This window comes from Polyodon spathula, chromosome 10 (assembly GCF_017654505.1).
Source record: "Polyodon spathula isolate WHYD16114869_AA chromosome 10, ASM1765450v1, whole genome shotgun sequence".
Taxonomy (NCBI): domain Eukaryota; kingdom Metazoa; phylum Chordata; class Actinopteri; order Acipenseriformes; family Polyodontidae; genus Polyodon; species Polyodon spathula.
In genome coordinates, this window is record NC_054543.1 from 11,205,536 (window position 1) to 11,224,724 (window position 19,189).

The window sequence follows — 19,189 nt, forward strand, 5'->3', positions numbered from 1 at the left end:
TGTACTCGCTACATTAATACAAACATCACAGTGTACTCGCTAATACCATGTTGTGCTTCAGTTTTTGAAAGCTAGGTTCCAGACTATATATTTGTTTTCGGTGATGCATATCCTACCACATTGTTCAATACAAATGTGTTAATTTCCTCCTGGTAAAACCCCATTATGCTGCCATCAGCCGCAACAATAGAACCGCAACTAACAATCTGGTCAGCCCAATTTAGTCAGCCCTATGAGCTCAATTTCATTCTATATTGAAACAGATATGCAATGCCATGCTGATTAACATTTTTAAGAACACGTGCCAAAACTGTTTTTGCTGCTGAAACTCTGTCGTGCTTTATTCACGAGTATAGGATCCCCTTGTCAACTGACCCTTTACTTTTAAAATGGCTTGGATCACTCACCATTAACCTTCACCGCTATATAAAGAGAACAACACAAAATGAAATTAAAAGTTATTAACAACTGACATTGACAATGATGGTCTCATTTTACAGCTCAAAGAAAAGTAGCTTTTAATGTCATATTATTGTCCTTTTACATTGCCATTAACATTCTGTGGTGTTTGCAATCATTTTAGTGGTTCTGAGTTCTGTTGCTATTTTATTTTTATAATCTTTAAATCTGCTTTTACTTGAGAATGAGCAATTAACATGACATTTGAAACTACTGCATTACTCTTGTTCGCACATGATTGCGCTTTAGATGGAACCAGGCCCTCTTGAAAGAAATGCACATTTTAAAAGCCACTACTTCTTGATAAACACAAACAGTAAGGTACCAAATTATATATTCACCTGCCAAATAAAAATGCAAAGTCAAGGTAACTTAACACATGTAGCTGTATCTTCAAGGTTTCAAGTTAGTCTAATAGTTCCTGCCAACCAAAACATCATGCATTAAAGATAGATCTGGCTGGCATAGAAACCTTTCTTTTGTCAAACCATTCCTGTATTGGCTGTTGATTTTTTTAATTTTTTGCCTCAGCTGCTTTTGTTTCTGTGTTGCCTAGGCTCTTTTTAGCAACTGGCTGGAAGTGAGCTGATAATTTTTTACCATTCTGAAAATATTAAATTAGATAAGAGATCACTTTGAACCTGCGACTCAGACAACCATAACAGACAATACATGGAACGTACAGAATTAGAGATTTAAAAATGACAGCTCTCAATAATTTATAATCAAGTGAAAGGGGCAATAATAGCATTAATGCAATAGTCTAACAATAGTTCAAAATATCTGTGAACATATTCTTCTTCTCCCGGTTACATTAATAAATGTAGGCATAATCCATCATATGATGAGTGGAATCTGCCATTCTAAATCCTGTTATCCAGGCATATATAACAACCCAGTACACTTTACAATCGTCACGAAGAGTCCATTGACAACATAGCAACAGCAGGCTGTTGTCAAGCCTGATGGCCGATTCAGCTGAAGCCAAACTGAGAGTGGAAGCTATAACGAGAGAACATCAAGTCTCCCTTGTTAGTATAGATTACTATACTTAAATGTTTAATTATAAGATCAATGGTGGTGCATAATCTGTGGTCTTCAAATTAAATTTCTATTAAATAAGTAATGAAGCACATCACACTGAATAAGAACTCAAACATTTGATTACATGGGAACACTTAGGGATTGTGTAACCGAGAAGGGTAGGCAGCTGCTGAATGGTTTAGCAGCAGCATTTGTAGGAAGTGTATGCACACCAAAACAATATTAAGAAGCTCACATATTAATGGTATATTGGATTAATGTGCAATCTGAAGGATATGGACATTCTTGAAATCTATATTGCAAACATTCTAACAGCAATTCAGGTCAAAACATTGTACTGAACTTTGTCAAGACTTTTTTTTTTTTTTTATTTTACTGATGTTGGTCTATTCATTTGGACAAAAAAAAAAAATCTAAATAAATAAAATAAAGTATAAATGTTAATATATGAAATTATATTAAAGGTGGTTACAAATCTCAATGTCCTGTAATATCTCAGGACAGGCACATAGGGGAGAGACCTTTTTATGTTTCTTCAATCCTTATATAATGGCCCCATCTTGCAAAATGTATGTGATATTTTTTTCCCCCCTCCCAACATATATGGTAGCTACTAAAATTTTGCAACTGTTATAATGGTTAAAAATACCTTGGGTTATTTGACTAACCCGCTAGATTAACCCCCCCCCCCCCCCCCCCCCCCCCCCCCCCCCCCCCCCACCCCCCCCCCCCCCCCCCCCCCCCACCCCCACCCCCCCCCCTCCCCCACCCCCCCCCGGCCCCCCCCCCCCCCCCCCCCCCCGCCCCCCCCCCCCCACCCACCCCCCGCCCCCGCCCCCCCCCCACCCCCCCCCGTATTACTTTATTAGTATACTACCCCCCCCCCCCCCCAAAAAAAAAAAAAAAAAAAAAAAATTAGAATCAGACTAAATGTAATGTCAATACAGCCATTCACTTGGAGGTGCATTGTTTAAGCAACATAATTTTTGTAAAATAAATAAATTAAAGTCATAAAACAAATGCTTAAGCATCTACAGCAAGTGTCACGGGACACTTTCATTTATGTGAGCATCCAAATACAAACTGTAAGAATCCTTACCTGTTAACAGTTCTGTAAAGCAACTTCTTATTAACCTTCACTATTTTTGATAAACTGGATAGAAAAAGTTAACATGAAGTATGCAGAACAAAAAAGACAATGTTTGCTCATGTGCGAATGTAATTAGCAGTAATATGGCAGCGATCAAAATCTTTCACACCTGTTGAATTTGATCATCATATTGCAAACTAAACCCCCAGGCTGAACAAATACAATTACAGAATATGTATTATAGGCAAATTTTATATATAGACACACACACACAGTGGCTTGCAAAAGTATTCAGACCCCTGACCAATTCTCTCATATTACCGAATTACAAATGGTACATTGAAATTTTGTTCTGTTTGATATTTTATTTTTAAACACTAAAACTCAGAATCAATTACTGTAAGGTGACATTGGTTTTATGTTGGGAAATATTTTTAAGAAAAATAAAAAAAGTGAAATATCTTGCTTACATAAGTATTCAACCCCTGTGCTGTGGAAGCTCCCAGTTTGCACCGATGAAAGAAATTGCCCTAACAAGGACACAATTACCTTACCATTGGCCTCCACCTGTGAACCATTGAAGTTGCTGTCACATTTTCTGGATAAAAACTCCACTGTTGAAGGATCATTGGTAAGGCTGTGAATCTGAAGGAAAATGAAGACCAAATAGCATTCTACAGAAGTTAGAGATAAAGTAATACAAAGGGTACAAAATAATATCCAAGTGTTTGGATATCCCAGTGAACACAGTTGGATCAATAATCAGGAAGTGGAAGCTGCATCACACCACCCAGGCACTGGCAAGAAAAGGCCGTCCCTCAAAACTCAGCACTCAAACAAGAAGGAGACTTGTGAGAGAAGCCACACAGAGGCCAACAATCACTTTGAAGGAGCTATAGAGTTCAGTGGCTGGGAGTGGAGTAATGGTGCACCAGTCAACCATATCAAGAGCTCTGCAAAACTGGCCTGGGAGGGTGGCAAGACAGAAGGCGTCAAAAAAAACCTCAAAAAGTACCATCTGAAAGCACATCTGGAGTTTGCCAGAAAGCATGAGAGTGACCCAGCTGCGATGTGGGAAAAGGTTTTGTGGTCAGATGAGACCAAGATAGAGCTTTTTGGCCAAAACTCAAAGCGCTATGTGTGGCGCAAACCTAACACTGCCCATGCCTCAAGACACACCATCCCTACAGTGAAGTATGGTGGTGGCAGCATCATGCTGTGGGGATGCTTCTCATCAGCAGGGACTGGGCATCTTGTTACAACTGAAGGAAGAATGGATGGAGCAAAATACAGGAAAATAACTCAAGAGAATCTGCTTCAGTCCGCTAAAAAACTGAAGCTTGGGAGGAAATTCACCTTTCAGCAGGACAATGATACCAAGTACAAGGCCAAAGCAACATTGGAGTGGCTCAAGAACAAAAAGGTGAATGTCCTACAGTGACCCAGTCAAAGTCCTGATCTCAATCCCATGGAGAATCTGTGGCACTATTTGAAAATTGCAGTCCACAAGCGTCGTCCAACCAATCCGGACAACCTGGAGCAAATCTGCCAAGAAGAATGGGCCAAAATCACTCTGACACTGTGCAAAGCTGGTACATACTTACCCCAAAAGACTTAAAGCTGTTATTGCAGCGAAAGGTGGCTCTACCAAATATTAATGTGTGGGGGCTGAATACTTATGCAAGCAAGATATTTCATTTTTTTATTTTTCTTAAAAATATTTCCCAACATAAAACCAGTGTCACCTTACAATAATTGATTTTGAGTTTCAGTGTTTTAAAATAAAATATCTAACAGAATGAAATTTCAATGTACCATTTGTAATTCAGTAATATGAGAGAATTGGTCAGGGGTCTGAATACTTTTGCAAGCCACTGTATGTGTGGGTGTATATATATATGTAATATATATATATATATATATAAAGTTTTGGAAAACATATATCCTGGTCAAGTGCAGGTGCAAGAAGCATCTGGTCATTTATTGATAAAAAAAAAAAAAGTTTAGATTGTTCTACAGTGCAAGTAAAGCATCCAATTCCATAAAGATTTTTTAAAAAATGTGTAGAACCTTTATTATTAATAAGTTGTATAACACAATTCCAGTATAACTTTTATGGTCTTGAATACAATACTAGCCCAATACAATTGTAAGCAAGTCCTTAAATTCCATTTTTAGATGATCGATCATTTACATTACTTTACAAAAATCTCACAGGCATTTTCACAATTTTGAAGGTATCTTATGTTTTGGCACGGCTTCTGTTCAAACATTTATACTGCCTCAATGACACAGCTATCTTCTCAAGTCAGTGACTCCTCATGTTCCAGGACTGGCAGACACATGCTTGACAGTCTTCCATTATTAATCTGTTCTGTTGCCACATGCTTAACTGCGGTTACACTGCCATCCATCCATCCTGCCCAATAACCTTCTGTTTTCCATTATGTGTCTCTGATCTTTGCCTTCAACATTTTCCTGCTGAGTCAGCTTCTCCAGAGAATTTCCTCCCACGCACACACAAACCTACACAAGTCCATCAACTGCCACCGCTTCAGAACATTACTGTCCTTGTCTGGTTGAACAGCCGCTTATTACTTGAGACATGTAAATACATGAGGAGTTACCCACTTCTTATTTATTGCAAGGACAATGTAATATTCTTAAAATATCAAGTAATTTAGATTTAGTATGAGTTACATTAACTGTGTTCTACCTGTACTGCATAACAATTGCTGAAAGCCATACCGGTACCTACAGTGCCCATCATGCTATTAACTAAAGGGTACCTCAGTAATAATAAAATGTTACTCTTGTATTGTCCAGTACAGCAATCGTCTGAAACGGTGCGGGGGGGGGGGGGGAACAAAAAAAAAAAAATAAAAAAAAAAACACTGCACCCCCACCCCCCAGTGACGACAGTATTTAGTTTACTTTTCAGCAGCTACCCAAACAAAAACCTTCCTGAAATAGTACTGTAGTCTATATTTTGTCTACCATGAGTAAAAACAGATTTATAAAGTAAAAACTGCCCATCCCCACCCCTATTACAATGACTGATACTTACAATATGTACATGCACTATATGTGCTGGGCTTTGGTTTTTTTAAACAATATACTTTTAAATTGTTCATTAGGGTTGCTCTTAACCCTTTCATACTGAAGGACATTTCCAAATAGGAAAAAAGGCATGTGCCATTTTATAAGCTTCCATACAAATACTTCCAGAGGTACACCAAAGCAATCCTGCATGTGGTTAATAATGGGTCATTTATGTGCAGTCATTATAGTTAAATAATATAGATAAATGATTTAAATCTCTGAATAAACAGGTAGTACGGGAGCCAACCCCTCCCAAAGAATGGGAAAAAAACAAAAACTATAAATTACACCTTTTGTGGTACAGAAAAAATGGACTTTTATTCTCATATTAATCAATTACTTAACATTTGATACAAATCATAATTCTCTTTTTTTAATAAAGAAAATCCCAATTAGAACAGTACCTGTCTGTTTCAACGGTTTCACCTTAGTCAAAATCCAACCACAGCTATAAAAATGATGTCATCCCTCACATGAAAAATCATAGGCCAACAACCCTGCAATTTATTAGTTTTAAATATTAAATTTACTTTTAAAAACTACAAAATTCTTAACCCAAGTCAATTGTCCTTTGAAAAAACTGCAAGAAAACATCCCTTTTTTGTTGAAGAATGCAAATAAGAAGCAAGCTACTTTCTTCAATTAAGGTAAGAATAAAAGGCAATTAAATGCCAGGCAATGAATGAAATGTTAGGAGTGATCACTGTGATATAGCTAAATTTACACCTGCTTGTACAGTATAACTATACTTCCTAATACATGACACAAAAAATTAATGTAGAACTAAATGCAACTCTGCGTAAAAGGCACACAGATTTACAAGTGCAAAACAAATATGACATAATGGAGTTTGGCACAATATATATATCTGTAGCTATAGCTATCTCTAAAAGGTACCTATATATAAAAAGCATTGCATTGAAGATTGAATGAATGACCGTTTAGCAGTAGTGGTCACGCAACAATTACCGTGCACCGTACTTGCATTTATTAAAAAAAAAAAAAAAAGGAGACACCAATATAGATGAAACAAAAAAAGTTTAAGATTTACCCTGCAAATTTGCACCAGGATGACTTTATATAGTTGCATTGTTAAGTGACAAAACAGCATGCTAGGCCCAGCTAAGAGCTCAATACTACAGCTACACAGTACTAGGCCCAATAACCTAGTTATTAGTTTATTACTTATTATACATTAAGATCTGATATATTATGAAGTTTAAATATTAGATCCATAAGGGAAAACATTTGACAGACAAGTTTAAAAAACACAGTGGTCTGCCCTGTACAGGAGTGCACTCAATTTTCAAAAGTACTCAAAGTGAACCAAGCCACCCTGTTGTCATGCTTAAAATAGAACATTTTTCAACTTTAGGAGGGCTGTCTTAGAAGACAGGGGTATGGGTTAGGAAAAAAAACTTAACACAACTTTCAAGTAAACATGAAATAATTGAATACTCAGAAAAAAATGTAAACGTGTGTCCTTTTCCCGCAGCATCGCTAATTTCAATTGTCCTTAGAAATGAAAAAAAAAAAAAAAACATTAATAATTCAGTGCTGTACCAATCCTATTCCCAAGATGAAGTTTCACTGTCAGTCTATGTTACATGTTACACCATTTTTATTAGGATGCATACAGAAGTGAATGGTTTGTAATTGACATACATCTTTCAGTGTATCGTACCCCTTCATTTAGTGTTTTTTTGTTATTCATCAATTTTGTATAATAGAGTAAATGTCATTCTCCTTGCACTCTTCAATGACTCAGATTCAAAGTTCTAGAAGGACCCAACTGGAATCCACAGCACCTTGTTTTGTTCTTGATCGACGATAGTCTTGATCTGAGTGCAAATGTAGGACAAACTGCCTCCCTGGACAATACCTGGGGGTTAAAAGCATCAAGAATTACTAAAACCCAACTCAACGACAAATATGTTTTGCAAAAAAGCTTAACGTGCTGGGAATCTGAGGTACGAAGGTCCCTGATAGCTCTACGAACATATCTAAATATATATTGTGTACTCCCATTCTAGCTGGAGAATTCTAGGGCAAGAAAAGACAACAGCTTAATTAATATGGTCAAAGGATAAAAGAATTTGGAACCGAAATGGTTAATGTTCACCAACTTCACCTGTACTTGAACTTTGACAATCATAGAATAGAACTGTGCATTAACGATATGTGAAAGCATGCGCTGTATCATTTATATAGCCAGAGATTAAAGCAATGCAGAAATGAAAAGGGTTAAATTTTTACAGGACAACACTGGTATTCATAATAAAGAATACAGTGATTACCAAAAAGACTCCTTGTAGCTTCAAAAGTCACATGACCTCAACATGACAACCTTGTCATTGTTGTCAGCAACATAAATAGCATGCAATGATCATCTACCCATTAGGACCAAGAGAAAGTTCTATATTAAATATTTGGACAGCAAGTATTTCTCAACCTCTTCAAAACAAACTAAAATACCTGTAAAGAATTTGCTGTATTCTTGTTCTGTTTTCTGTGCAACCTCAAACTGTTCCTTGGAATGTTTTTGAGAGACTTTATCCCTCAGAAATATTGGATCCTTTTGTTCCCTGTTGTGAAAAAAAAAAAAAAAAGAAAAAACAGGGTTGGTAAAGAGGACCAAGCTGTCTTTAGTAGCCTTGGGTGGCTCCACAAAATATCAGTATCAATAACTTACATCATTATTTTAATTTATTTAATCCCAAGTTTTAACTTATTTTTTAAAATGTATTTATTACATCATAATACATCTTAAAACGGTATGCAACTTATTTTCTTTATGGCATTTTGTTTTTCCTTTTCTCAACAGCTACCGATATTTAGTTTCGTAACAAAAATAGCTGTCAAAAGCTGAGTGGGCAGCGCTAAAGCTGTTGTGGACCGATGTTGTTTGTTTCCGGAAGCTATTCTATCTGTGATTGAGTACACTTCAAAAGTTGATACACTGGAAGCTCTCTATTACGACCACCAAAACTGGAGTAATACCTTTAATATTGGAGGAAGACCGTCATAGATGATGCTAATTGGGAGAATCTACCCAATAAACAGTTAATACGGAACTAAAAACTAGCAAGAAACATAATTTTATTTCTTTAAGAAAATGTTCTTTTGACGTGGTAGACAAATTCTCTTTGCAGTCACCCACTTAAGGGAGAACGAGGTCTGCAATTAAAGGCCTGAAATTCCACAGGACAGCTGGCACTCAGTTTATAATGATGCTGGCTTAGAGTCAGTCAGACATTCCACAAACAAATCAACGTTGCATCAATATGGATGGCTTTAGTTATGGAGTGGGTTTCAATTAGGGTTTTCTTAATCTTCTAGTCACGATAAATTAAACTGCCAAAGCATGCTCCGTTTCTGATCTACCTTCATTTAACCGGAATTATCCTATAACGGCCAAAACAGGTGGCTGAATTGTATTATAATTTCAATTGATGTCAAATAATTGCCCACTGATGACAGGAAAAAAAGGATGACACACACTGTTTATTTTAAAATCAAGCAATGACAGCTTACTGGCTTTAGTACAGTGCATATTGTACCAGAAATAGGACTAATATGTCAAATTGTTTGCTGTGGCTAGAATTATTACAAAAGGACATTATAAAAGGTGTATTAATGTATAACTGGTTTATGTGTAACTGTACAATTTTATATATATTTTAAATAAAAGTAGAAGTATCGTGTGCACATTTTAAAATACATTAAAATATTAAGAAAATGTTTATTGTAAAATGTTATCAGTGTAACAATACAATGATTTTATTCTAAACAGCAAGTTATAAGGGTGTAGAAGCTTGTCCCCTTCAGTTGATCCTACCTTAGGGGAACTGCAAACTATTCAACAAGGCAGAATACAATTGAGTGCACACAGAATGCAAAACAATGGAACAATGCAGTAAACAGACACCAACTAATTAGATGTTTGAACATGATTGTGGAGCACTGCAGCTTTTACTTTTAAGAGCTATAAACTTTTACGATGCATTTAACACATTCACGTCCAGTTCTTTTACAAAGAAATGAAAAGTAATAAAAATAAATCAAAATAAAATATAAAAACTCTTTAAATAGGCCATCCTCACACAGGATGCAAGTGAGCAAAAAAAAAGATCAAATACAGACCTCAATGGGAACTGGTTTTGATTGGTTGATTGGTTTTATTGGTCAGTTTTGAAACTAACCAGTCAGGAACCAGGAGTCAGTATCTTTCACAGGGAAACAGCAATGTACAGGGAGTTCATAATTGTTGTATCTGGTGTGAGAGAAACTTGCTCACTTCTCATCCGGTATGAGGCAAAGGCATACACAACAAGTACCATCAACAGCTTCGTGCTGCCACGATGTTCTGTTAAGTACATGTGGAACTACAGATGATCTTTCAGCACACATACAGAGACAAAGATTAGAATATGCAAAGGAAGTGTGATGTATTGCTGACTGGACAACAGGGTCTCTAGACCTGCAGTGTTTTGCCACCAAGTGAAACCATCAAAAAAGGGAAAAGGGTACATACTTCCATTCCCCTCCAAGTACAAGTTAGCTTTAAAACTTGCCTGAAAATATGGACTATTAGCACTGGGCTTTACCCATGAATGCAATTTTTTGTCACCTTTTCAACTGTTTCCTATTAAAAAAGACTGGATAGTTATACACAGAAAGAAATAGCTACTTACTTTATTTGCTTTGCATTTTTGTACCGAATGAAAATGACGATTGGGTAAATGTGAACGCTGTGAAGCCGATCAATGGCGTGAGGTGCAATGTCAAGCAAACAGTGACAATCCTATGAAGAAAAAACAACAATATGACAGCACAACTGTACTTCTGCTTTGTGTGTAAGAACACAGGAAAATGAAGTTATTTCAATATAACCGGTTTGATAAACAGCAACATACTGTAAAAAAAAAATTAAAAAGTTTACGACCACTCTCATAATATCCTCCCTAAAATAAATCTCAAACTGACCACAAAGCAATACTAAAATGATGGCAAAATGCATTTGTAGTGTAAAAACATTTTTTAAAAATACAGACTAACTTAACTATAACAAACCCCCTTTTTTTTTTTAATGATCCAAGCAGCAAGAACCGTTTTTTTCACTGTAAATTAGCCCTATTAGAACGATCACGTTTACACAATCTACCCGGATAAAACGACATCTTCACACAAACTGCAACCATGGCAACAGGCGTCAGGATGTAACAAGACTGAAACAACGTGCATTGAGAAAAGCACAAAAAACATGAAGCAATCTATGCTGGATATGTTTTTCAAGAGTAAACGGCAAGTAATTACTGTATTCAGCATGAAAGTGTACGTCTTATTTTTTTCATTTCTTTACTGTTTTCTTTTAAATATAGTTTAGACGTTGATCAATGTGACATTGTCTTGAAAGAACTACTGTATACTGTAGAAAGATGTTCAATTCAATGTGGGCATTTCTTCATCATTCTGATAAAGCAAATTGCCAAACCCTATTATAGTGAACAATCTGATATAACAAACATTTCTCCAGGTCCCAGGGGGGTTCGTTAAATGAAGTTAGACTATTTCTGGAGAGATGATGGTATTACTGGAGATCTGACGGTATTGTCAACACGGCTCAAATCAAGGACACCACAGAACTCAAGATACCTTCTCAGTTATTTCCTTAATAGATGCTACAGTTGTCACATCAAAATGGCCACTCCTCCTCTTGTAGTCAATGAACAGGCAATCTTTAACGCCTCGTTCTATTGCTTGTTGAGAAGCTTTCATAACTTCTACATTTTTGGAGGAAGAAAGGGATACATAATCATATTAAAAAATACACATTTAGCATTTGAACATATAAAGCAGCACATCCATATAAAAGTGAAAGAAAAACCCTAACAGTAAAACAAACAATATCGACAGTTTGGAATGAATATCCTAAAGTTCTACTGGTACTGACATCACCAATTTTCAACACTGTTTATAGGCATATAGAGAATTTAATTGACAACAAAACAGTATTGAACATGCATCAGTTTGTCTCCTTTCAACACACTGAAAGTTTCTATCCACTATTAATAATAATAATAATAATAATAATAATAATAATAATAATTAAATCAAAACTCACCAAGTGGGCATCGACAAAATTTTCCTGGAGAATCTTTAACCAACATGTCCTTTACAGCATCCAATAAAGGTCCCAGAATAAGCACAGGTCTTGGGGATGTACACTCAACTTTCTGTACCTTCTGATAGGCCAGACTCACACAATCTAGTAGTAAACATTATAAAAACAATTCAATATAGGTCTGCATGACATGTTCTTAACCCAAAAGGGACACTGGAGATGTTTTAAATGTTTTAATCCATTTAATATGAAGCAGAATCTGGTGGCACCTAAGAATCCAAGCATTTGTTTTATTGTACAGCATCTGGATATATGGGATTAACAGACTGCCTGAGATTTTGTACTTCCTCATGCATGTAGTAATATTCTTGCACTCTTGGGTCTACTTTCTGAAATGTATGCATGATTTGTAAACAAAAGAACAGAAGATTCAATTAGGATCACTAACCCTCTAAGAATGGAATTGAATCTGTGCTTATGGCATCAAGAGCTAATAAATCCTTTCCATCTTTGGAACCACTGCGCTTGTGTTTTTGTTTTCTTCGAAAAAATGATCTTCGAGCAGCTGCTGACAATGTCTTACTGGAGCCATTTTCATCTTTCATTTCTGACATGCTGTGTCTCCTGTAGAACTCCTGGTCCATCCTTTAAACAGAGAGCAAACAAACCTTATCTTTCAGAGCAGACTCCAAAAGAGATATGCAATGCCTACAGGTAATGAATAGGGCATTTTAAATCATTTTTAAATGAGTAAATACATAAATGAAAAATGAAAATCAATCCTTAATAAAAATGTTTATTAATCACTCACTTTAAAAGTATAACAATGAATGCTTACATGTATTTACTGGGAACTTGACCTCTTTCAAGTTTTTGTGCATTTTCATCTAGCTGCCAAGCCATCCAAAAGCCAAAATTTCCCTTGGGAAGAGTCTCATCAACATAGAGAATGTCATCCTTCTTAAAACTTAAATCTTGTTCCACTTCTGCCACCCTATCATAAAGTGCTCTGCATGAGGGAAAGCATTAGTATGCTGGTCATATTTTTAGGTGGGTAGTTAGTATCAACATATAACAACAACGCAATGTATTTTAGTAACATACAGTACAGTCCCTTGCCCCAGCTACAAATACATAAGTAGAAACGGATATTTTTATGACCAAATCCCAAAGAATCCCTGGTAGCATTATCTAAGGGGAATGTCATACATGATGGAATGGTTTGCAGTCAAATGGAATGGTGTATAAAAATTTAAGACAGTAACTCAACATTTTCTTGTTCCACCATTTCATCAAATGTGTCATTAAGTGGTACTCTCTACACGTGTCTCTGAAGTGTGACACACAGGCCTCCACGTAAACCCAGCAGAGGGTTAAAGAAGAACCGTTTATTAAAATACAGAACAATGCAGTCTGGATTGATTTAGCGCCTTAAATAGACACCACCTGAAAGTGCTGTACAAACAAATCTGATAATTATAAATAAATAAATAACTACATTTACAATAGACATAGAGAATGTGTTGCTTTTGTTACTACAATGTTTAGTTAAATATAGAGAGATCTATCTATCTACATACACACACACCTGATGAAGAATCCATCTCCAGGGGTATCTTTGATCCTCGTGAACTCATCTATCCGGTACTTAACTTTCATTGTGATTGTTTCCGCTGGTTTCAACATTTCAAGGTAAGCCTCTTCAGCCGTTTTATTTTTCATGTAGACTGAACCATACTGAAAGAAAAATAAAACATAACTTAAACATATTAAAATGGCCTGCCCAATGAATGTTTACAGCAGTGTTTTGCATTACATCCTGCACCCTTTAAATAGAAATAGTTTTCAAATACTACTCAACTCAAGATTTTCAACAGAGGAGTGGCATTTGTTTAACCTGTGGAAAAGAACGCAATATAAATAAATAAAAAAAGGTTCATAAAGTCATTAATTTGACTCTGATAACAGAATGGGGCACACCTTAAAAAACAAAACTTTGTGAAAATTCAAAGTTTTGAACAAACTGTCCACTTCCTGTGTTTGAACAGTACTGTGTAACACAATGACAAACTGTGTAACACAATGACAAACAAACTTCCTGTGTTTGAACAGTACTGTGTAACACAATGACACCTTGACAGCACTGTACACAATGTTGTGGAAGCTGGGCCCATTCTCTGAGATCTTCCTAAAGGGTTTGTGACTCTTCTATGCCCCACTCCCCATATAATACAAATAAGGTGCAATATTCTCCACATAAAACTACAGTAGTGTAAACACTGAACTTTCCTAAATAAGCAACAAGCCAAAAGTGATTGCATAAAGCAAAGAATGATATATGATGCATGTCCAGCAGTTAATGACCAGTTACTGTGAAAAATAGGTCTGCTATGGTTTCTGATGTTTAATATAAAGCAGTGCCTTTGCAGAGCAGTTGTCCTCTATTTACCTCCAGGAGCATGTCTCCTGGCATGAGCCCACCAGAACTTTTTGCCGGACTATCATCTTCCAGCTTTTCCACAAAAATGCCATACAAGTTTCCACCACAGATCTGGATTCCAAGCTCCACCTGGGTTTTTCTAATGACGACAGTTCGTGGTTCCGGAAGCTTTTTTGACGCATCCACGGACATTCTGTAGCAACAGAACAAAGAGCACTGATAAATCTAACTGGTAAAATGACAGATCATGTATCTACCTACAGGCAAAGAAAAGTTACATTCTGACAGATGCAAGCAAAAGTAAAACTTATGAAATGTTGTAGTCCAATACATTTTTTTTTTTTTTTTTTTAAAGATGCTGAAGGTCACATAATTTATTGCAATTATTAACTGTAATTAGCTGATTACAATTATACGGACTGATTCAATATTTTAAACACTAGTCTTTTTTAAATATATTAATTTGAATGTAGTGTCTGACCTCATGGAGTTGCGAGGGCTGGTAGTTGGGGTGGTTTGTTTAGAAGGAGGGGTCATCGTCCCTTCATCCTGCTCACTCACTGTATCAATAATAGAATGATTGTCTGGGGTTGCTGTTCCACTGCCATGGGGAGTAGAATGAGTGCTGATTGGCTCCAGGCGAGAACTAGCACATTTCCAAATTGAACAGGAAGTTAGGATTTAACTAATGTTTGTTATTCACCCAAATTAGAACTACAACATACAGAATCTACTAAAATTGTTCCATTAAGAGATTTTCAATAAAGATTGAACCAGACCACCACAATACTGGATTTGAGTGGGATAAATCATTATTGCGATTTTGAACAAGAACAAAAACAAACAAAGCAACTAGGCACACCTAAGAAAAACTCGAAACTATTTCTATATTTTATACTTGTATACTGGGGGGAGGTTGCTAAAAAACACCAAATTCACCCAAATAAGGACAAATATAATCATACGGGAGACACAAGTGGATTACCCTGCAACTAACTATGTACCATTGTACCAACTATGTACCATTTTTCACAGCCACTTTTTTTCTTTTTAATACAATCTGAGAATGTCTGAAATATCTAACATCTCTATCTTCCCATACTGTGTATGTTCAATTTTAAATACACAGTAAAAAATAAGCAGATGTACTTCATTACAAATGTATGTCAATATATTGAAGATAACCTTGATCGTGAGTTGTTGCCCAACTGATACATGTGCGGGTTGTACTGAGCCAAGATAGTGATGGTATCACACTGCTGCCCAATGATCAAGCGGGCTTGCTGCTCCGTTGCACTCCTCAGGTTTATGCCATTATACTGAGGAAAAACAGACAATACATTGAGGTGGAACACATTGTACTGCACAGATCAGAAATTAATAGTGACACTGTCTTGAGTCTTTTCCCCACTTTAAAAGCATGTGAAATTAGTTTTAAGTGATTTTCTCTTTCCAAACAAATTTCTAGTTAAAAGACTGGAGTAAATCCGCCCGCCCCCCATTGTATTTTGCCAAACATTCAATTAAAAATCTATATACATTTAAATATACATTTAAAAAACATACCTCCAGCAACTGATCACCGTATTCAAGGCCAGCCTGGTGAGCAATGCTTCCTCCGGTTACCTTGGATACAAAGATGCCACCATTCTCCCCACCGACAATGGAAATTCCCAAAGGTTCTGCCCCTTTGTGTACAATCACATTACGTGGTTCTTCCAAGTAAGGTCTACAAAAAAAAAAAATAATAATTTAAAAAATAAGTCAAAATACATTTCGGAAAACTGAGTAACAACAAGCAACATATAAGTAAATAGCTCCATGCATGTATTGGGAACAAAATGTATTTAAGAAACATGGTGCTGTTAATACGAAACCCAATTTTCTATGCAAAAATGTTATTACCAACTACATTCTGAAAAGCAGCATTAGGAAGAGAACTGTTTTACACAGGCATATAATGCATCTTTCATTTATCTTTTACAATCCAACTCCAACAACACACACATCATCATACCTGTTAGACTTCAAGACAGAAAATAATATTTCCACATTGATTTCTAGCCAGGTGAACCACTGAGCTACATGCAATTAAATGAAAGGGTGACATTCAGGAGTTACAACAGCAAACTAGCCACTAGCTTCCAGGCTTTTTTAATCTTTTTTCTTCTTTTAATCTTTGGACTTTTACGCCAATGCCTACATGATTGAAGGCCACAAATGAGAAACAAATATACTATAGTCCAGCACCATTACAAACAAACAAAACACAATTGAGACAGCTACATATAATGTATACCTGTGAAACACGAAAGAGGCATGTACCAATAGTAGTTTAATACAGACCTGAATCTGTTTTTTCAAAAATTAAACTTAACACATAGGCATTTTTCATTACAATTAAATTGGGTTCATTAATATGTTTAATTATACTAGGATCTGTCTGACATCAACATAAATTTAAGGGACAAGAATAGAGCTAAGGATAGAAGTTTCTTAATAGTGCTTTAGAAGAGAAGGAATTTGAATGACGCATGTTCAACAAACATCTTGCATTACAAAATATCATATTTCATTCACAATTATTTTCCATACATTAAATAAGCATATCTATCTGTATTACTTTTGTGACATGCCCTTTAAATTACTTGCAAAGGACAAACCTCAAATTCCTTAGTGATGAGAACCTAGGCCTAGAAGCCACAGGGATTCTCAGAAAGGATCTATTACGGAAGAGATATCTGAAAGATTCAGAAGAGTAAAAAAAGAAATCGAGATAGAAAGAAAGAAAACAGCAGCAATAGAAAATGAAATTATATAGCGATTGAGAAAGAGAGGAATTTAGAAAATCATACACAGAAAAAAGGCTGAAGAAAATGTTCTAAAAAAAAACAAACGCTTTAAAATAACCAGATTTTACAGCACTATGAAATCTAGATCCATGGTTATCCCATGATTACCCTATAAAATAGGTAGCTGATGGAATATAGGGGGGGGCTTCCAAATCCCTGGTACTATAACATTCTGTAACATAATCTTGCAGTGGTTTATCATGGTAGGGTATAGGTTGAATCAAATCAACCCCTTAGTTTCTTAAAGGTTTTATCATGATTTTTGATTGGGTAATATTACTGAATAATGAATATAATGCAAAAAAAAATATTGAATGCTCTTCATAAGAATGTCTTGTATATCTTTACATTTACATAAAACTACAAAAAAAAAAAGGCCTAATGTTCAATAATCCATGTATAATTTTTAGCTCAATTTTACTATTGCAGAGGAAAAACACTTTTTTCACAACTTAAAGGGAATATATTTAAGATTTAAGTTTTGTGTTAACAGTTTAAAAAACGTGGTTATTAATGAAAAGTCTTACCTATCCTTCCTGTGCTCTCCCATTGGCACAGGACTAATAGATATACTCGGTAAAGTAGAAATAGAGCTTTGTGATTGGCTGCTGGCAAACGATGAGGTTTCCAGGTTCAGTGAGGACTGGGGTGGAGTTATCAGACTGGGGCTGCTGCATTCTGAATGTGAGACAGACCCTGCAAAGGAAGAAGGGGCTAGATGAAAAGACTGACAAATTTGAAAACACCATTATATTTAGAATTGTTCAACAAACTGTAAAGCTCACTACACCAATGTTGAACACTGATATTAATTTAGTCATGTATGACCCTATTCATAACGCTTTGAGTTACTTAAAGACTATTTATGGTAAGTTATGGAATATGTTGTTGGTCCAAAAACGTTAGTTACAACTTGAATAAAGCACATATTTAATATCAAAGCCACAAGTGATATGCTAAATATATTTTCTTAAGTAACTTTAGTTTTCATTAATATACTTTAAACAATAGAGACTTCATTTTGCCATAGTCCAGGTTCTGTCCTGTAAGGCAAAACTCAAGTACCGTTCAAATTTAAATCACTCCAAAGGTGGAGGAGGGGTGTGGTTGAAACTCGGGCAAGATAATCTTCAATATACAATTTTATTTAGAATCACTAAAAAAAGCTTTTAGTAAAAATGTCAAGTTTCCAGGAACTACTTCATAAAACTGATATTTTCACTTCTAACTGGAAGTGTTTTTTTTCTTCTTCTGAAGTGTCAGTATCAATGTCAGTTCCTCACTCCAAAGGAAGCACTGAAGATAAGCTTACCTCTGTCAGATCCAAGCATTGACCTTGGGTATCGTGGTGTCGATGGGATTTTAATCCGTTCCGTTCTATATTGCAAGGTGTTAGATGAACCTGCTCGGTTAGAAAAAACATGTCATGCCATTTAGTTTTTTACTTAAATATATGCAGACACAATGAGAAGCTGTTTCATTAAAATAGATCTATAAGACGACAGCACTATTTCAGCAGTTTATCTACTTTAAAACAGTTTTGAAAATAAAATGAAGCAACTTTATTCTACTGTTTTAAAAAAAAAAAAAAAAAAAACATTGAAACGTGAGTGGGTCAGCTCGTGACCTTCCAGCCCTTAAACAAGGTACACTAGACGAAGAGCTACTAAGTCTTTTAGTGACCTCACAAAGACTGATTCTAGGTTCGAATTAGCTGGAACTACGACACCTGATTTAAATTTTTTACAAATCAGACACAAATGGTCATCACACACACAACACACAGATGTGTCTATATATATATATATATATATATATAATATATATATATATATAAAAAAAAAATTTTTTTTTTGAAAATTTCATGCTTTTAAGTTAAAGGGGGAATAACTAAGGTCTCTCGTTCTTGGTAAGTTGTGTGTTTTTTTTCAGAACTCATTTTCACTTTGAATCGAATGAAGCCCATTTATCCTGTCATAACATTGTAGATTCACTCCCTATGCAATATGTATTCACATCCTAGCTGACAAGTCCTATATGCAACAAAGGGAGTTCAATAGTTCAGGTAGAGCTATAAT

General features: G+C 35.7%; 1 protein-coding gene across 1 annotated transcript in view; it reads right to left on the bottom strand.

Moving 5' to 3' along the window:
- Positions 1-5,986: 5,986 nt before the first annotated feature.
- Positions 5,987-19,189, bottom strand: part of LOC121321655 (disks large homolog 5-like) — a 57,175-nt gene continuing 43,972 nt past the window's right edge. The window contains exons 19-32 of the mRNA XM_041260651.1: positions 18,424-18,535; positions 17,639-17,807; positions 15,826-15,988; positions 15,445-15,578; positions 14,741-14,905; positions 14,269-14,452; positions 13,408-13,556; positions 12,658-12,828; positions 12,268-12,464; positions 11,820-11,963; positions 11,351-11,478; positions 10,390-10,499; positions 8,171-8,280; positions 5,987-7,577 (exon numbers count right to left, since the gene is read on the bottom strand). Coding sequence (XP_041116585.1) covers positions 7,474-7,577; positions 8,171-8,280; positions 10,390-10,499; positions 11,351-11,478; positions 11,820-11,963; positions 12,268-12,464; positions 12,658-12,828; positions 13,408-13,556; positions 14,269-14,452; positions 14,741-14,905; positions 15,445-15,578; positions 15,826-15,988; positions 17,639-17,807; positions 18,424-18,535 — 2,040 coding nt within the window. The 3' untranslated portion in view covers positions 5,987-7,473. The remainder of the gene's footprint in view (positions 7,578-8,170; positions 8,281-10,389; positions 10,500-11,350; positions 11,479-11,819; positions 11,964-12,267; positions 12,465-12,657; positions 12,829-13,407; positions 13,557-14,268; positions 14,453-14,740; positions 14,906-15,444; positions 15,579-15,825; positions 15,989-17,638; positions 17,808-18,423; positions 18,536-19,189) is intronic.